At 47.3% G+C, this 17,979-nt stretch overlaps 3 protein-coding genes across 3 annotated transcripts; 1 reads left to right on the forward strand and 2 right to left on the reverse strand.

The window, feature by feature from the left end:
• Positions 1 to 3,924: 3,924 nt before the first annotated feature.
• PtA15_8A682 (uncharacterized protein) lies at positions 3,925 to 7,905 on the reverse strand (the record flags this gene model as incomplete). Its single annotated transcript, XM_053172137.1, has 17 exons — positions 3,925 to 3,972; positions 4,058 to 4,284; positions 4,355 to 4,433; positions 4,507 to 4,616; positions 4,675 to 4,771; positions 4,849 to 5,022; positions 5,099 to 5,226; positions 5,326 to 5,555; positions 5,633 to 5,702; positions 5,787 to 6,000; positions 6,098 to 6,195; positions 6,269 to 6,608; positions 6,678 to 6,794; positions 6,889 to 7,008; positions 7,144 to 7,471; positions 7,633 to 7,663; positions 7,731 to 7,905. The coding sequence occupies 17 exons, from the start codon at positions 7,903 to 7,905 to the stop codon at positions 3,925 to 3,927; spliced, it is 2,586 nt and encodes an 861-aa protein (XP_053023331.1).
• A 1,207-nt stretch (positions 7,906 to 9,112) lies between these two features.
• PtA15_8A683 (uncharacterized protein) lies at positions 9,113 to 11,251 on the forward strand (the record flags this gene model as incomplete). The annotated part of the gene is made up of 6 exons (XM_053172138.1): positions 9,113 to 9,361; positions 9,450 to 9,595; positions 9,663 to 9,881; positions 9,948 to 10,485; positions 10,551 to 10,968; positions 11,052 to 11,251. 6 exons carry the CDS (start codon positions 9,113 to 9,115, stop codon positions 11,249 to 11,251), a joined length of 1,770 nt encoding a protein of 589 aa, XP_053023332.1.
• Positions 11,252 to 12,855: 1,604 nt separating this feature from the next.
• Positions 12,856 to 15,938, reverse strand: PtA15_8A684 (uncharacterized protein; the record flags this gene model as incomplete). The annotated part of the gene is made up of 12 exons (XM_053172139.1): positions 12,856 to 13,033; positions 13,100 to 13,164; positions 13,226 to 13,345; positions 13,432 to 13,757; positions 13,837 to 13,929; positions 14,037 to 14,125; positions 14,199 to 14,472; positions 14,551 to 14,668; positions 14,757 to 14,854; positions 14,972 to 15,050; positions 15,136 to 15,377; positions 15,467 to 15,938. 12 exons carry the CDS (start codon positions 15,936 to 15,938, stop codon positions 12,856 to 12,858), a joined length of 2,154 nt encoding a protein of 717 aa, XP_053023333.1.
• Positions 15,939 to 17,979: the final 2,041 nt, after the last annotated feature.

Here is a 17,979-nt window from a genome sequence, read left to right on the forward strand (position 1 = left end):
AAGATCGTTTCCAGCATAGTGGCGAGACTATCTCTCGCATTTTCCACCACATCATCCATCTCTTGCTCCAGCTGCAGAGCAAGTACATCGTTTCTCCTCCTTGCGACGTTGGGCACGAATCTATCCTTGATAACCCGAATTTTATGCCGTTCTTCAAAAGGTGTATTGGGGCAATGGACGGGTGCCACGTCCCAGCAAGCGTACCTGAACACATGGCTGGCCCTTATCGTAATCGCAAAGGAGGATTATCACAAAATGTCCTTGGTGTCGTAGACTTTGACATGAAATTTACATACATGATGGTCGGCTGGGAGGGGTCTGCTCACGGCTCAAGAGTCCTTGGAAGCGCTATGGCCAAGGACTTCAGAATCCCAAACGGCTCTTTCTACCTTGCCAATGCCGGGTACTCCCTCTCAAAGGGTATTCTTGTTCCGTACCAAGGGGTTCGCTATCACTTGCGCAAAAATGCACAGGCAGGAAAACGGTATGATTCCTAGCTTTCTGTTTTTGTTGGCTTGGTTGCTTATTAAGATGATGTTGTCAGGCCAGCAAACAAAGAAGAACTTTATAACCTCAGGCATTCAATGCTTTGTAACGTCGTCAAGCGAACATTTGGCACATGGAAGAAACGCTTCCCAATCCTGGTACACCCGTTGGAATAAAGCTTGCCAACTCAAGGCAATCTTGTACTTGCGCTGGCAGTGATCCACAACATGATCATTGAATACAATGGCCAGTCGGAATATTTTGTGAGAAGAAATAGGTTATGTAGTTTTAGCAATGATTCTCTTGTAATTACAAGAAGTTTTCATCGTGAAAAACAATCAGGTTATGTAGTTTTAAAGATGATTCTCTTGTAATTACAAGAAGTTTTCATTGTGAAAAACAATTGCGCACATAGATTGATAATGAGAGTTTTATCAGCAGAAGAAGTACATGACAGCTTTTTATCTTTGGTTGTCCGAGGAAATCTTGAGTTCAATTTCCCTTTCTATCCAGGCCTGGGCATGCTTGTCGGCGCGGATCGCAAGAAAAGTGATTGCGTTGGCTTCGTTTTGCAAGACGTTGAATCCGGCTACAAGCTCATCAAGGCTGAAATTCACGGCAAAAGCATCTTGGAATTTCTTGAGGGCTTGGTTTACTGGCCTGAGGTTGATGTAGTTTTGGGCTGAGGGTTGGAAGCCAAGAATGCTTCGGCCAGACGATCAATCGAGCTTTCAAACCGGTCGCCTGAGGTCACTCGGTGTCGGCGGGGAGGACGGACGCCTGGACGCTGAGTCTGAGTAGTCTGAGTTGGTTGGTTTCCATTCTCCAAGTCTTCAGCTGAATTCACGTCGTCACCAGAAGGTACGGCCTCTGCACGTGCAGTGATAGTCTCATTCCCGGATGTGCAATGCAATACTCCACTTGCCGTGTTTCCCTCAAAGATTACTTGGTAGTCACTGTACTCTGGGAAGGGGGTGTTCTTGAATCGCTTCGCATTGGGGTGCGACTAGGAAGGTTCAATGAGTCAGGCATGAACTTGTCCTACAGAGCATGAAATGAAAACTTACGACTAAGAAAGAGTTCCAAACATCTTCCGAGGCGGTGACCATGCATTCAGCCTTGTTCCAACCAAAACCGCTTGCTCCTTTGCAAGCCAAAAAAGCATCCCAGACCTTCTTGAAGGTCTGATTGAACTTAGACTTAACCTTCCCAACGGTGAACTCAACACCTGGGAACTCTTTTGCCAGCTCGATTGCAACAGATTGATGTACCTTGGGTTTGAAGCCAGCTTTGCCTCGCTTGCCCGATTCAACCGCTTTCACATACATCTTGAGTGCGCTGCGTTCCATACCGGCCGTCCAGATGAGATTCTTGGTCTTGTCTTTTTCAGGGCTGTCCTCAATTTGGGTCTGGTTGTTTTGAGATTGAGAGTTGGTACCAGTGGCTTGACTAGATTGCTGAGTCTGATTTGATGGAGTAGCTGGAGTAGCCAAAGATGCTTGAGAATTCTTCTCTTTGCGAGCCTGTCCAGCGCGCTTTGGGGTTACATGAAGCTTGGGAGGCTTGGCCTGATAAGTTGGTTGAGAAGATCATGGTCGGGCCATTTGATTTTTGTGATGGTAGACGCTGAGCAGGGGCAACCAGGTTGATATGTGGGACTTGTGGTTTGATATGCCGGACTTGTGGAAGCAACGTTGTCAGGCAAGATATCACCGCTTATCACCCGGAAATAGAGGTCGGGACCTCTATTTTTGAAATGGTGGGGGTGATAAATTTTGTGTGATGCGGAGTAATGTAATTTATTATATTACTGGCTGCCCCAAACATCAAGGCCCTGTTTGGCACCTATGATGTTATGTGAAGTCACACACTTACCTAATGTGATGAACATCACTCGTGAATTTCATATATCTCAACATAACTTGAGCGTTTGGCTGATTATCCTGTCATACACTCCACACATAACCATCAGGCACAAACTGTTTGGCTCGGCACAATATTATAACTATGTATGGATCTCAGCAGCCTTATACCTCACCTCAATGATGAAGACCAGCACAGCTCTCTTGGCAATCCAAGAAATGGGACTGACTCCAACACCGAATCAGATTCTTCACTTGGTAGCGTATCAACAAACTCAGCTTGTTCTGGCAAGACTTTCCAGAACGACCAAACGATCCAACTTCAAACAATGGTGACGATGATGATGATGAAGAAGCCATTGTAGAGGAGTCCAACACTGCCCCAGGCAACCACCTATCACTCGGAGGGGGCAGGCAAGAGGTCGTGGACAAGGTTGAGGGATTAGATCTGCTTTCTAAGCCATCCGACTCAGAGGTCCTTTTGCTGAATTGACATGCACAAAGCTGAGCAACGCTTGGAATGGAATACATCAATGATTGATATTTGCTCATGATTGTCAAAGTCCTTCGCATCATTATCTTGGAAGAACTCCATTGCCCTCGCGCCAGTTTGATTCAAGCTGATCAGTTTGTGCAATGCGCCCGCTATTTGTGCTCCGGTTGAAACGCATCCAGCTGCTTGATGGGCACGTGGAGAGGAAGCATCCGGTTGGGGGGTCTCGCTAGTTTGGGCCTCCATTGGATGGGCGTCGACAGATGGATTTGCTGGAATGTCTGGAGCAGAAATTTCTTGTTGTTGAAGGGAGATTGAATGAAGGTATGCTGAGTTGACAAGGCAAGTCAATCGAGTGTGCCGGAAAATTTTTGCTGCATGGTGTGTGTAGTGTAGAGGTGGCAAAGAGGGGACTTGAACAAATATGGATGAAAAGCTTGTACATAAGGTGGGGGGTGTTGTGTAAGGGCGCCAATATGACTCCAAATACACCCCCAGGGGTACTATATGGGAAATGGCAGGGATCATGAGGAGTCATGAGGCAAGTCGTGATGACCCACATAACTTTCCAAATTTGCCAAACATGCGAGTGATACAATATGGGCCTCAGTGAGGCCCGGTTATAGAAAAGCGGTGGTTCTTACATAACATCATGGGTGCCAAACGGGGCCCAAATAAGGAGGTGTTATACCCCGGTCAACCCCCGTTATAAATCGTGCGATTTATAACTGAATTTGGGGCGTCCAAACGGGGCCTCACAGTTCAGCTAATTGGAAGCCATCTTTGATTCCTTCTCTCTCTCTCTCTCTCTCTCTCTTGCTCTTGAAACCTTCTGAAATGTATGACAGAGTTCAATGGCTGACTTGATTCATCGTAATTGTTAACACTTGGAGCGAGCCTAGTACACATAGACCGATGTCAGATAACTGGACAATAAAAAATGGTGATAATATGTTCATGAGAGGAAGATTATACATGAGTCAAGCCAATAGTAATTTCCGATGGGGGGAGATGGGTGTCGAATCTGTGCAACGGAGAAAGATTGGTATAGGAGGACGAGTCAGGTAAGAGAAGGATTGGCCATCATCCGGCGCTGGTGATAGCAGGACCGAGTCTCATATCCAACAGAGCCTGTAGAAACAAACCGACAAAAAAAACACGAGCCAGTCAACACCCAACTCATTATACTGCAGGGATGAGGGGCGAAGTTCCTCACCTGGTCCTCCAGCCCGCCAAAGTAGTCCTCCTCATCATCATCATCCTCGGGCCGAGGGGGGGCCATGTGGGTATCGCCGACCGCGCCGGCATCCGCCTGGCGCTGTTCGGCCTGCCGGCGCTGGATGTCCTCGAGCCCCCAGAGACTAATCCCGTCCTGGCCGATCTCAAACGGCTGGGCCATCGAGCGCAGGAACCGCTTCGAGATCACCATCGCCATGTCCGTCGCTATCCGCACTCAACCTCATCAGTCAATCAATCCCCCCGAAAAAAAAGCAACATCCCCGATCACACTCACATAGATTCGAAGCCGTGTCTGTGATGTACGAGTTGATCCACTTGGGCAGCTTGGCTCGCTTATCAGCCTTAGCAAACCGCTGACAGCCAAACACATTCTGATCAACAACCAAGAATTTGTTTCCATGAATATTGTTCGAGCTCATAAAATACCTTATCTGCAAACACCATCAATCCGTAGTCCGTCTTCCCTCTCAAGACTCTCCCGACACATTGAGCCGCATGTCGCATCGCATCGAATGTCAAATAGTCATTTTCGCGAACTGTGGGCGGATATAAATCAGGAAAGAGCACGAGGATATTCAAGAGATCCTCGCTCACTTCGGTAGTTATCCCTTAGGAATTCCAGACGGGCCTTTAAAATCCGACTTTCGGTGTATTGGTAGGGAATCCCAAACATGATCACTGCTCGTCCATACTACGTGGGGCGATTTGCATGGTTTTTGCTGAGTTTCTTTCTCAGTAAACTGAAAGAGAAAATGGGGCTTGACATACGTTATGATCAAAATCGATGCCTTCAGAAACTTTACCTCGCGCGACCGAGAGCAGGACGGCCCCCTTACCGTTATCGCATGCTCGTCGATAGTTCTCCAAGGCGATACTCGTCTCGACCGCGTCTGGCGTCTCAACAAAGATCAGCTTGTACTTCCACACCTCCTTGAGGATGCCCTGTCAAGCGATCATAAACCAACATCCCGACTCAGTCCACTTGATCACCAGAGGCCGCTCACATCGAGACCCTTACCATGTCGTGCCATGCTGCTACAATCGACTCCATGTACAGATAGGAGGGGAAGAAAGCGACTATCCCATCAGGAACGATCTTGCAGTAATCGATCAGGATCGTCCCAAAGTTCCGAACCACCGAAGGGTCTGATCAAATTCAACCCAAACAAAAAGGAAGTAAGTAATCAATTGGTTCGGGGGGCTCGGTAGCAAGTTACTTCGAGAGAGAGGGAGAGAAATGGATACCGTTTCGGACTTCGAACCTCGAAGAAATCGCCACCTGATCACTTCCCCGGGTGATCACCAACGGCAAGAAACAGTTCCTGGTGAGAGTCATGGCGTAGGACTCCTGGACAGTAGCCTCAAAGCCCAGCATTTTCGGATACATCTCCAGCGGACTAATGGTCCCCGACGTGATGATCACGCTGCTAAACCGCTCGAAAATCGGCTTGATCGCTAAGGAAGCATCCAAACACCTGTCGATCATCTCGTCATATCGGCGAGACTTGTCAGCTTGTCGCTTTGATGGAGAACACCGATTGTGGAGACTAACGTGAGATGAAAAACTGGATTAGGCACTGTCGCATTCTCAGTTTCGAAGGGTTCCAAGATCAACAGAAATCCTGAATCGAAAGGTGAAATGTTGATCGATTTAACCTTTCCAGTAAGCCCTGCATCTACCACTATATAATGTCGAGGTGGCTTACCTTTTTCGTATGTGGCCACCAGGGTGGCAAAACTGGCGACTTTTTGGAGCGCATTGTACTGATCCAAGTCGGTCAATTCTAATGTTCGAATCAGACTAGTGAGTCGGTCGGCGCAGAACCGCAGCGGCTTCCGGTCGATATATGTGAGATCTTTGACGTGCTGGAGAAATGACGGCGGGGTCTCGGCAACCACATGCAATACTCGCATCCTCGTCTGTCCTCCACATTTTTAGATTATTAGTCCCCCTGGTTGTCTGTGAACAAAGCTGGAGTGTGGTCGGTCGATTCCCCTTGACAGCGGGGAAGCTCACCTTGAGATACTCGACAAACCGGTTAAGAAAAGCGGTGAAATGTTCCGCTCGCCGGATATTTCCAGGCACGGCTTCTTGGAGCAGGTCCTCCGGGAGCACTGGGGACAAAGTGCGATGGTAGATCAGAGCGATAAGATAATTGGAGCAGTGAAAGCTGGCGAGTCAGCATACCTGGATTCCCAAGAATGGCAGCTTCTTCCTCAGATGCCAGACTATCCTCAGACTGGCCAAGCCCTCTGACCAAACGCTCATACTCATTTTGCAACTTGCTCGCATCGGTCCGCTTGATCTCGCGGATCTTCTCGTCCAGCGCGCCGATGCTTTTGCCCGCGTTATCGAGCATGCCCCTGGTGAGATCGATGGAAAGCGACTCGATGCAGACGTTGTCGATGTTGTGCGCCTCATCAAAGACGACGATCGAGTTCGGCAGCAGCTCTTTCGAGACTTGGGTGGCCACCTTCGGGTCCAACAGGTAGTGGAAGGAGTAGATAATGATGTCTGCGTGGGCAAGCTTAATGTATCCGCGAGCTCATGAGCCATGGTACCACAGGCTCTTTTCCGATCCAATCCTTCAACATACCATCCGACGGACTGCGAAATAAGGGCATATCCCGTGTTGATGACCATAAGCTGTGATTTCCTCTAGCGTCCAAACTCCTCGTGGGATAAGATTTCCAGGCTCTAGCTCTCCAAGTTTCTGCCAGTTGTTTTTGGGACAGAAAACAAGTGCAATCAGTCCATTGAGGTGAATGTTTTTTTATTATTATTTATCGCGTCGTTTAAGCACTTACTTCATGAAAATCGCACAAGGGCACACTTCCTGGATCGGCTCGACCTTTCTCACATGCCCATGCAGAAGTCAAGTCTCGACATCGCGCATCGACTACTTTGCCCTTTTTTTCACGTGAGACCTACACACAAAAAGTAGATAAGAAGCAGATTGGACATGTGCCTTTTTGATGAGTGTTAACAGGTTGGTGGATAGTGGAAATCAATCTAAGATGGTGGCTGGCTGCAAATCGGATGGAATTTGATCAGTGGCTCACCTGAGGATGAATGCATAGGTTTTTTCGACTCGTCAGGCCAACGCCTAGGAAATCATCTTCATTAGTGGGAGCAGAGCTGTCGGTCAGGCCAGCACGAAGACGGTGTTGGGCGGCGCGATAGGCCATGAGTCGCTTGAGCTCGATCAGCGCCTTTTCGATCTCCGGCACCGTTCGGGAGCAGTAGACCAGCTTGCGGCGTTCGGGGTAGTACAGCTGGTAGGCGACGATCAGCGACAGCAATGAGATTGTCTTGCCCGTCCCGGACGGCATTTCCAGAACGCAATGGCCTCCCAGGTCGAGCGTTCGCTTGAGATCGCACATCTGCCTCCTCGACCCGGATCAGTCAGTTGCCCGTCGAACATAAGAACTCTGGCGCGTACATAGGCATATTGCTCTGTGATCGAATTCCCCACACCCAAAGCCAAAAAACAGACTTGTGTCAGTATGTTACTACATTCGAGCATGGGCTCGGAACAACTGGACACTTACCGGGATAGATCTTGTCGTATGGGAAAAGGATCTGGAAGAGATTATACACAGGTTGATGAGCGCGAGTTTCAGAGTGGAAATGGATAGATTTGACTGACTTCTAAATCGTCGATCGTGAAGATCATCGTGTCTGGGTTTAGTGCGAGGTTGGTTGAGGTGGTTCCCGGCGAAGTGCGAGTTTGGTGGGTGAAGCTGCCCAATCGGAGTTGCCAACCATAGACAGCCACTCCACCTCACTCCACACAAACATGTACACCGATCAAGCCGAGCCATAAATATTCAATTAAATATTTTCCGTAAAACACTCCCTGCTCTTCCTCCCGAGGCGGAGTGAACACTGGTCAAATTGACCCCACCTACCCCGGGCTAGGCCCCTCCATTGACAGAGGAATAGAGTGCAGCGGGTCTATTTTCCAAATCTTTAACCGCCTGTCTTTACTCTTGGGCGTTGTTTAAAAACGAAATCGTGCACCACAACCACCAAATTTTCCTCTGTCCGATACTGACAGATCATTCCGGGCGACCCACAAATTCGCCTGCCGGGGTGACCACGGCGTGTGAGGCGTCCCGCACAAAGTGCGAACTCCTGTCTCTGTGAGACGAGGCCCACCGGGGCTACCAGGGGCTATCCTTCGGGGCTCTTCAAGAGGCTTTGTTGAGCTCGCCGAAGTGGAGGCTCTAGTGCTCGCGCTAGCCGGGAGCTTTACTCTGGCCGTGCACCTTCCCTCTGAAACGACGGGAGTTGTGGTTTCTAGGATATGAAAGTGAACCTGGAGTAGATCTGCGGGTGTCCTGGATGTTCGCCTCCTAAGCCTCAAAACCGAACGCCACTCACTCCTCAAGAATTCCCTGACGACAATCGATTCTGCGACGCCCTTGTACAAAGCGGGTTGGGAAGTTGACAGACGTGAAGTCGGTCCCATCAGTGGCAGTGCAGGCCTTGCCGTCCTGTGTGCTCGCTGAACTTCCGTTTCTAGTCCAAATAATTTCCAGGATGTATATCCCGTTGGCTTAGTTATGGGTACTACATACCATCATCCACACGGAGCTTACGACGACCCCTTATTAGCCCCAGAAATCTGGATGGCTTGTTTCATTACCTTGAGATGAGCGATGTTTCTAGAAGAGCCGAAACTCCATCAATCATTTGCCACTTTTGCTCTTCACCAGTATATATGAGGTTCGTCAGGAAGCAGACGGTTAGGTATCTTATCTGCCTTCCCGATTCCTTTCTGTAAATACGCTTGCAAAAACACATTGCAACCCAAACTTTATTACCGTCTTTCTTTTCTTCGAGCTCTAACGCAAAAACACATTGCAGTCTAGGCTTAATCCCGTCTTTCTTTTCTTTGGGCTCTCACAACAAACGTACTGCCCTTACTTTACACTTCGAATTGACTATTCACTCAAAAAAAAACTCCACATCCTTCCAATTCAATTGCTCTTCCATTAAGTGTCACGGTCCATATACCCTTTAGTTATGATTGCGATCACTAGTCGGCATTCCTTCTGCTTGATTTACCTTGTTGTAGCGAGCATTTGCCTCTTTTTGGATCCTCGACGTGCGGGAACCAATGCCCATAGCGTCAATACTCCAGAAGAACCAGACCCGTTTGGTATCAGAGACAAAACGAATGGACGTTGGTCGCGTATAGTGAAGGGGCACACCGGGGTTGCAGCCATGCAGATCAGCGTTGTCAGCGACAAGTATGCCTTGATTCTCGATAAAGCAAGTCGCTGTCCACTGTTTATTTCTTCTTGAAAGTTTCATTTTTTTTCTTTTTGCTAACCAATTAATGTTTTGTGCTTACCAACAGGTTGAAAATAATCCCCTCAAAATCAACGGTCATCGAGCCTGGGCAGCGCTATACAACTTTGAGACAGATGCAGTCACACCCATAGACCTGAAATCTAACTCTTTTTGCGCCGGTGGAAGTTTCTTGGGTAACGGGACTCTGATCAAGTAAGAAACAACACAGGCTTCCTTACAGCCGCAGAAGCAGCCATTTGACTTTGTTTTTCCATCAAAGCTTCGGTGGTAATCCAGTAGGCCGCCCGAAACCAGGTGACTTTGGACCTACCAATGGCCTGCAGTCAATCCGATTTTATACACCATGCGATGATGGAAAATGCACTGTCGCCGAATACGATTCTATCAAGTTGACGAGTGCCCGTTGGTATGCGACGGCAGCGCGTCTTGCAGATGGCACTATTATGATCGTCGGAGGAAGTAAGAGGGGAGCTTTTAGGTGAGTCTTAAATAATTCCATCGTGTTGGCTTACGGAATGCTCACAACTAGTCATGGTGCGTACAGAAATTCTGCCGAAATCAACAACCCGACGATCGAATACTTCCCACCACGACAGCTTCCATTTGCGACTGATTCTAAAAAAACCCAGATTCACTCACCTTTCTTGGACAGGACTCTTGTTGCCAATCTGTTTCCGATTGTAATCACCCTTCCCAAGCCTGGCTTGGTCTTCATGGCAGCCAATAGAGACGCAATCATCTACGACTACACAACAAACCGCGAGACTCGACTTCCACGAATTCCAAATGGTGTCAGGGTCACTTATCCTATGACCGGTGGTGGTATTCTACTTCCATTATCTCCTCACAACGACTACCAACCCGAAGTTTTGATCTGTGGTGGAAGTGATTTGAATGACGCCTTAGAGACAAAGTTAATCAAGGCAACTGCTCCTGCCACAACTCAATGCGTTCGGATGGTCCTCACAGAAGCGGGTATCAAGGAAGGTTGGCAGGTGGAGCACATGCCGCAGGGAAGAATCATGCCTGATATGATCACGATGCCAGATGGGACGATTCTAATTGTGAACGGAGCCCAAACAGTGAGTTTCACCCTACCATTTTTCTTGTACAGCTCTCTCACTCAAAAGGTATATTTTATGATTAGGGCGTAGGAGGTTTTGGAAGTCTTGAAAAGATGACTGGAAACTCAAATGCGGAAAACCCAAGTTTCACGCCCGTGCTATATCATCCCGACGCTCCAGCGGGTAAAAGGTTTAGCACCGAGGGACTGCCAACGACAAACATTGCAAGGCTTTATCATTCGGTTGCCACTCTAACACCTAGCGGTCAAGTGATGCTTGCCGGAAGCAATCCTAATCCCGACGTTACCACAAACAACTACCGAACGGAATACCGCGTCGAATGGCTAAGCCCTCCCTATATCAAAGACCCTCATCGACCAACAATCTCGAGCCTTCCAAAGATTGCAAACTATAAGGAGAAGATCAAAGTTAAACTTGACGATATGGACATCAAGCTAGCAGAACAGCATGTCGAAGCAGTCTTACTAGATTTTGGATTTGGTAATGATCCCTCTCACTTGGTGTTCATTTCAGCCTGATAGTCAAACTAACGCAGACCTAAATGCATTTTTTGACATTTCTAGTAACACATTCGACACACATGAACTCTCGCCTTGTCAAGTTGATAACCAAATTCGATTCTCCTGCCAACAAATTAAAAGTCGTCATGCCACCTTCACCAGAAATCTACCCACCTGGATATGCCTGGCTTTTTGTCTTGGTCAACGGAATCCCCAGCCCCGGAAAAAGGATTATGGTTGGTTCCGGCAAGCTCTTGATTTAAATTTCGAACAGCACGGAAGAAAAATGGAACAAATCCAACGTAAAAATGAACACATGTGAATTGTTTCGATACATAATTGGTTATACCCAAGCCATCTTGTAAATAGTGTTTTCTTTTTGTACATCAACTATCTTTTTAGTCCAATCCTTCCTCCCAGTTCAGTGTCTGTTGTAACCTCACTTCCTCTCAGGAATATACGAAGGCCTCCTCATGTGATTCTGCCTGGAGAAATATGTAAAATACCACACTCTCATTACAAGCGATCAATGAATAGAAAGGACCACTAGTTAGCTGATTTTGCACCAAAACCCATCACCTATTGAATTTTTGGAGCACGTTGCATGTGGACTATTTTGCTTCAACACCACTAGTACATTCCCCAACTCCAAGTCAAGTTTAACCGATTTCATTATAACCAAGACATTATTCCAAACAATGACTGGGAAATGCAGTAGACATTGATTCTTTGATAGTTAAGCTTTCCCTTATCCATTATTGTGATGCTGTTTCTTGACCCCTGCTTGAAATGAAGATTAAACTTGGCAGCAATTAAGTATCTGTGACAGTGTGGAAGGGCTCAGTCTTGATGGCAGAAATTTTTGGAAATATGAAAGAGCAAAAAAAAAGGAATCACTGCCAGAAAAAGTCAGGCAAGTGACAGCAGTTGACATGAGGCATTCTCCTGTGTAACTTCCATTCTAGCTCCACTCAAGCAGGCATTGGTTTTTTTGGCACAGTCACTGCATCATGCACAGTGACTGTGCATTGAAGCTTGGTCAAAGGCAAACTATGAGAAAGGCTGAAGTTCCATCACCAGATTCCTTAGAGCTCTCACATGTCAACTGGTGGCACTTGCTTGACTTTTTCTTGTAGTGAATAGCCTTTTAGGGGAAGTATAAATATATATACATAGTTGTAGCACTTAGCTGGCAGAAAAGCTAAATCATGAAATGAAGACCAGCAACTTGATCATTGGATCAAGTCTTTCACTCAAGCAGATTAGCCATCCAGAGCACACAATGCAACATGAATACTCAACACACTGATTCTAAAACTGAGATTCATTTGTGTCAAGTTCATAGTTTCTGTAAATTTAATGGCTGGACTAGGATACCTCAGAAGTGACTATAAACAGAATATGAAGCTGAACAAACTCAATTGAAATGAGTTTACAATAAATTGAGCATCAGCAGGTGATTATTAGACACAACCTGCATAGACAATTGACAGGAAGAAGGAAGAAACAACAAGCAAAAGAAAAGCGCAGTACTGTTACTACTCATGACAGAAACAATTCAAGAGGGAAAACATTAAAATCAAAAAGAAAAATGCGGGCATCTGTATGCGCATATAACGAAGGGAGGAAGTGGTTTGCAAACTAGAGGAAAAAAGTCCGGATGAAAGATTCACAGATACATACACGACGGGGAATATACATAATCGAACGGTTGAATCAAAACGAAAGGCTTTTTGTCTGGCGAACTGTGAAACAGATGATGACTACTCAAAGAAAAGGCCAGAAAAAAAAAACGATTTAAGGATTTGTATGTTGAACCAAAACGAAGGATGCTTAAAACTCGTGCTTCGTTTTTTACAATACGATTTCATCCGACGGGAAAGGTCAGGGAGAGGTAAAGCAACACGTAAGTAAAGGTAAGGGAGACAGTGAATATATATTTAGGAGAACAAGGAGAAAATGCAATTACCGAATAATGTTTTAGTTGGATGTTTTCGAAGTTGGGGTTGTGTTTATCATCAGTAACGTGCCATGATTTGGCCAGTCTGGAAACAATCAAGAGCATATTAAATTAGCGCTAGGCTTCTATTGAGTGATATTCGAGAGCTTACCGATTTAGGTCTCTAGTGACAATATCGAGATCGATTTCCATTGCATCTACAATGAACTGTCCAATCTACGAAGGAATACAAAACACAGGTTAGGGTAAGTAGTAGACAGGCGGAGAAAGTGCTTACCTCAGTGTTTTCCCGGTTTCCGAAGAGTTCCTTGGTGAGATCGGGAGGATAACTGTACAGATTTACGTCGACTCCCGAGTGTCCATGAGTCGACCATCCGACTTGGGTTCTTCGAGAAATCTAGAAATATATGTGAAAGTGGGATGTGGATGAAAAGAGAGGAAAGTCAGAAATGATTTAGAAATAGGGGAAGAGAGTATATCCACCATATCAGCCAAGAGGTAATCGACGTTCTGGCGTGCGCCCAAGTCGACCAATTTGTCGATCTCCTCGTTGGAGGCGTCGACGATTCCCAACCCATCCCTAAGGATCTCATCCACGATGAACTGGCGCGAAACCGGCTGAGAGGGCCGGACGGCCATGGAGATCTTCTTTGCCAGCCAAGCGGTCGAATGGGTTGCATTCGCCAAGACCTCTGGATACCATGCATACACCGGATACTTCTCCGTCAACTGTCGGCCGAGCGCTAGTCCGCCCGTCTCGTGATCGGATACCGAGATCATTACCGTAGGCCAGCCCGCTTTGTTGGCCTCTATATCGCATCAAACCGTCAGTCATAGTCGATCTCGGAAAATACACCACTACTCCTGAATTGACCTTCAGTAACTCACCATCAACCCAGCTTTGGACCATCCTGACGGTCTCTTGATATGCCAGAATGTCGTACAGATGACCAACTGGATCGTTCGAATGGGCAGCCATGTCTGAACCAGAAATAAAACGTGGGACATTCACGTCGAAATTAATTGGAGTCCTGAAAAGAAAGCCTATTGGCTCTTGGGTTGTAAGGGAGATCGTGATCATGACTCACCAATCCGAGATCCTTCGATCATCAAGAAAAACCCATGAGCAGACTTGTCCTTGGCTTCTCTTGAAAGGGTCTGGAGCGCAGCCAAAGACCTGCATGATCTCGCCACGAGCAACATATTCAGCAAGTAAATGAAAGAAAGATGATGCGTAGTCTTGAGCGTACATGTTCCTCAAAGAAGGCTCTCGCTTGTCGGTGTCTTCCAAGCTGATCCTATCGATCTCATAGTTCATGTGATTATCATTAAAGAGTCCGAGGACGGGGGTCTTGAAGTGGCCGTTCGCAGAAGTGGGGTCCCAGGCTTTCTCGAACGCCTCGGTCGAGTTGAGGATCGTGAAGCCGTGTTTGGATTGGGCGGTCGCCAGTAGATCGTGGTCGTCTGAACGAGAGGAGGTGAGGCTCGAGCTGGGAAGAAAGAATCTTCGGCCACCACCGAAAGCTTTTTGAAATAGGGATGGGGACCTGCAAGTAAATCACGGGCGTAGAAAATGTCTAGTTGTCAAATTTGCAGACTCACCTAGGTCAACACTGCGTCCCAGTGGACCATCGCCCGTAAGAAACGTCGCGATCTTGCTCTCCATGTCTCTGTCGATCACATGTGCATAGAAAGAGGCCGGTGTCGCATGCGTTATGCGCTACGGAAAGAAGATGAAATATCCGGACCAAAGATTTCAACTCTTGAGATCCGTCCGACTCATAATGGAAGATACTTTGTAAACACACCGATGTGGCCACCAAGCCAGTCAAGTATCCTCGGTGTTTTGCGGCCTCTAGAACTGTCCCACACGGTTTCTGGTTGACAGGCTCCACAGCAATCGCACCTTGGTAAGGAAAGCCAGACACGAAAATTAGATCAGCATTTTTCAAAAGGGCACAACAGTGCAAACTTTTCTTGGATGCTACAGAATCCAGAAAAAAGAGTTTATCGGTGTACATACCATTATATGTTTTCAGAGCACAGGAAAACGCGGTTGCTCCAGCGGCTGAATCTGTAATCAAAGAATTGCTACTTCTAGTCTAGATGAATGATACCACAAAATTATCAAAAATATGGGAGGGCTGCAGGGGTTTTTAAAATGATTTGAACAGGCTCATGACTGACTCTGGAGCTGCCGACAAGGAGTGGATCCAAGGGGAGAGGACCGAAACGATTTTTTGAAGGTCCAGTGCGTTTGAGTGGCGGTTGAGCAGGCTTGGCTTCAGGGAACGTCCACCGAGAGAATTTGGCCTGTTCTTCTTCTGTTAGGTTCTGGAGATGTTGGACAAAGCCGCGGGCGAAGCTTTCGGAGGCCGGTCCGAAACCGTCTGAGATCATGAGAATCACATTAATCTGAAGTGAATGGCCTGTGATGTCATACAAGCCACAAAGAGCGCACTTTTGGGAGTAAGTTCATTTTGATTGATTACAGGTTACACAAGATGTTTTGACCCACCGTAGCGGGTTCCTTGGGTGGCGAAGAAGACGATCATGTAGGCTAGTCCGACCAAGGCAGAGGTTCCAAGGAACAGGACTCGTTTAGTATGCGCTGGGGGTTTGTACTTCAAGGAGTGGGTCCGATGGGTTGGGAGAGGCGAGGGCTCCGGTCCGCCTTCGAGATGGATGGGTTGGAGGCTGTGGGGCTCCTTGGCGCACGTATAGTCCTGGTAGTCGGCCTTGCTGGGCGAGTCATAGTGGCCCGAGGATGGAAGGGTTGTCGGTCGGGAGTGGGGCAGCTCGGGTGAGTGCGGCGCGTGCAGCTTGTCGAGCTCGTCGAGCTCGTCCAGCCGCTCGTCCTCCTCTCGCTCGTCGCTGTCCTTGTATCCGACCGGCTGGAGTGGGACTGGCGAGGAGTAGCGCATTCGGGGGATTGGATGTGGGGCGAGTTGGTTGATGTTGGGTTGCGAGACTGCCAAGTGCAGCGACATCCTACATCTTCAGTCTCCCATGACAACCCAAGGCTTGAAATTAACTCTGACTACTGCGGAGGAAATCCCAGCTTCAATCACCAAACTGCAAAGTTTTATACATATTTAAATAAGTTTCCAGCTTAATTCGCGCCAACGCCAACGGCCTTCCCGTCAAGATCCGCCCCCCCCCCCCCCCACGGATTGGACTTAAGAGCCCCAAAAGCTGGATTCCCTGCAAACTTCTAAGCTTTTTGAGTTGCGTCCCAGATGACGAGAACTCACCGGTGATATTTCCTGACAAAAATTTTAAGCAAGAAGAATGCTAATTAAACTAATTTGAACAAGGCTCAAGCTGCTTGCAAAATTTGGTAGAGATCCTTACTGGGATCTTGTCTTGATTCTCAAGGGGAGCTGCCCACCGCACTTGAACAAATTCCTGCAAGAAATCAGCAGAGATCAACTCGATTTGAAACCAGTTTCTAACCAGCAGGGAGAGATGTTTGAGCTTATAGGATTAGGCGCAGGTTTGGATGACACTGTACCACACTGCTCCGAGGCCAACCTCTCTAGACCTTGTAAAAATTGTAGGTAGATTACTTTATTGAAACAGTTATAGATAAAGAACTCAATAAAAGTAATACACTTGTTAAAAGAAAATATAACAATGGTTAGTTTTAACTAGCTGAAAGAAAAGGATAAAAGTATTTGTGAATGAAAAAATACCTCGAAAGATGAACCGCAGACAAGTGGAAATCTTGACACAAACACAACAACGGCGACGAGTAAGCAGCAGGAATGATCACAACGAAAACAGCCTAAATATCATGAAGAAAACAATAGCGGTTAATAAACATGCATAGTCAATGTAGATTATAAACGTTCAAAAACAACTACCTGCCCAGAGACTGTTTCTAGCTCCTCCTGGATGCTTAAAGTCGGCGATTGATGTTATTGAGTCTTCGATTTGGAATTGAGCTGGGAACGAAGGAGAAAGACTTCGAGTCTTAATCGGATCGATGATTTGTTCGACGAGGATGTCGGCGAATAAGAGGTGGGAAGAATAGAGTTATCGGCGGATAGAAATGGAATAGAGTTTGTCGGAGATGCGGGGAAGATGTGCGGAAACCAATCAATCGACAGGATGCCGGAGGTACACGTCATATGCATAATGTGATGCATAGACTTAAACAACGAATTGAATAATGTCCGAGTTTAAACGCGCGACAGACCTGACCTTGGGCCAGCGCGCTTTCTGTCAGTGCCTCTTGGGATCCCTTTCCTACATGCCATTAGGCTAAACAACAGGGGCGTCAGGGAGATACTTGGGTTTCTGACCTGGTTATCGTTCCAAGCACGAAAGCCGCGACGCGCCGCAAGGTCTAACTTAACAAAGTCCCTCCCCTGCTAGGCTGAGTGGGGAGCAGAGTGAACCCGACCGCAGGGAGGGACTTAGGACTAAAGTGGGGGTCGTGGCGCGTAGAGAATCTCGGAAAAGTGTGGTTCAGCTTACACAGGCCGTAGCTTGCTCGTTTTGCGAGCTACATATGAGTTCCCAGGCATTAACAAATGCTCCGGGATCCCGGCTATCTTTCTGTTGACTCAGATTTTTAGCAGATCTGTTCAAACAAAAAAGAAACAATGAAGAAGCCAGACAAAAACTGGCTGTGCTCGGACCCCCGGGCTCGAGCACCGCGTGAGATATGGGTGTTTCTGGCTTGCCTTGACTTGCTTCAAAAATCTACAAAAAATCTTCTGGTCGGCTGGGTGAGGGGACAATCAGCTCTAAAAATCGGCACCATCAACAAGCTTCTAAGTTCCTGTAGCTGGGACGGACAGCATCAAAGCTGTAGGCTGTAAAATTCAAAGAGTGTGTTTTCGCCACTTTTTGGTGGGTGGCCTACGCGCCACGACCCCCACATTAGGCCTAAGTCCCTCCCTGCGCTAACTTAACACAAGTCCCCCCTGGTGGGAGCGCTGTGGCTGGCGGCGAAGCCGCCCCTCCCGCAGGGAGGGACTTGTGCATTATCCCAAATTTTACGTGGGAGCAGAAAGTTCATTT

Source organism: Puccinia triticina, chromosome 8A (genome assembly GCF_026914185.1).
Source record: "Puccinia triticina chromosome 8A, complete sequence".
NCBI lineage: Eukaryota > Fungi > Basidiomycota > Pucciniomycetes > Pucciniales > Pucciniaceae > Puccinia > Puccinia triticina.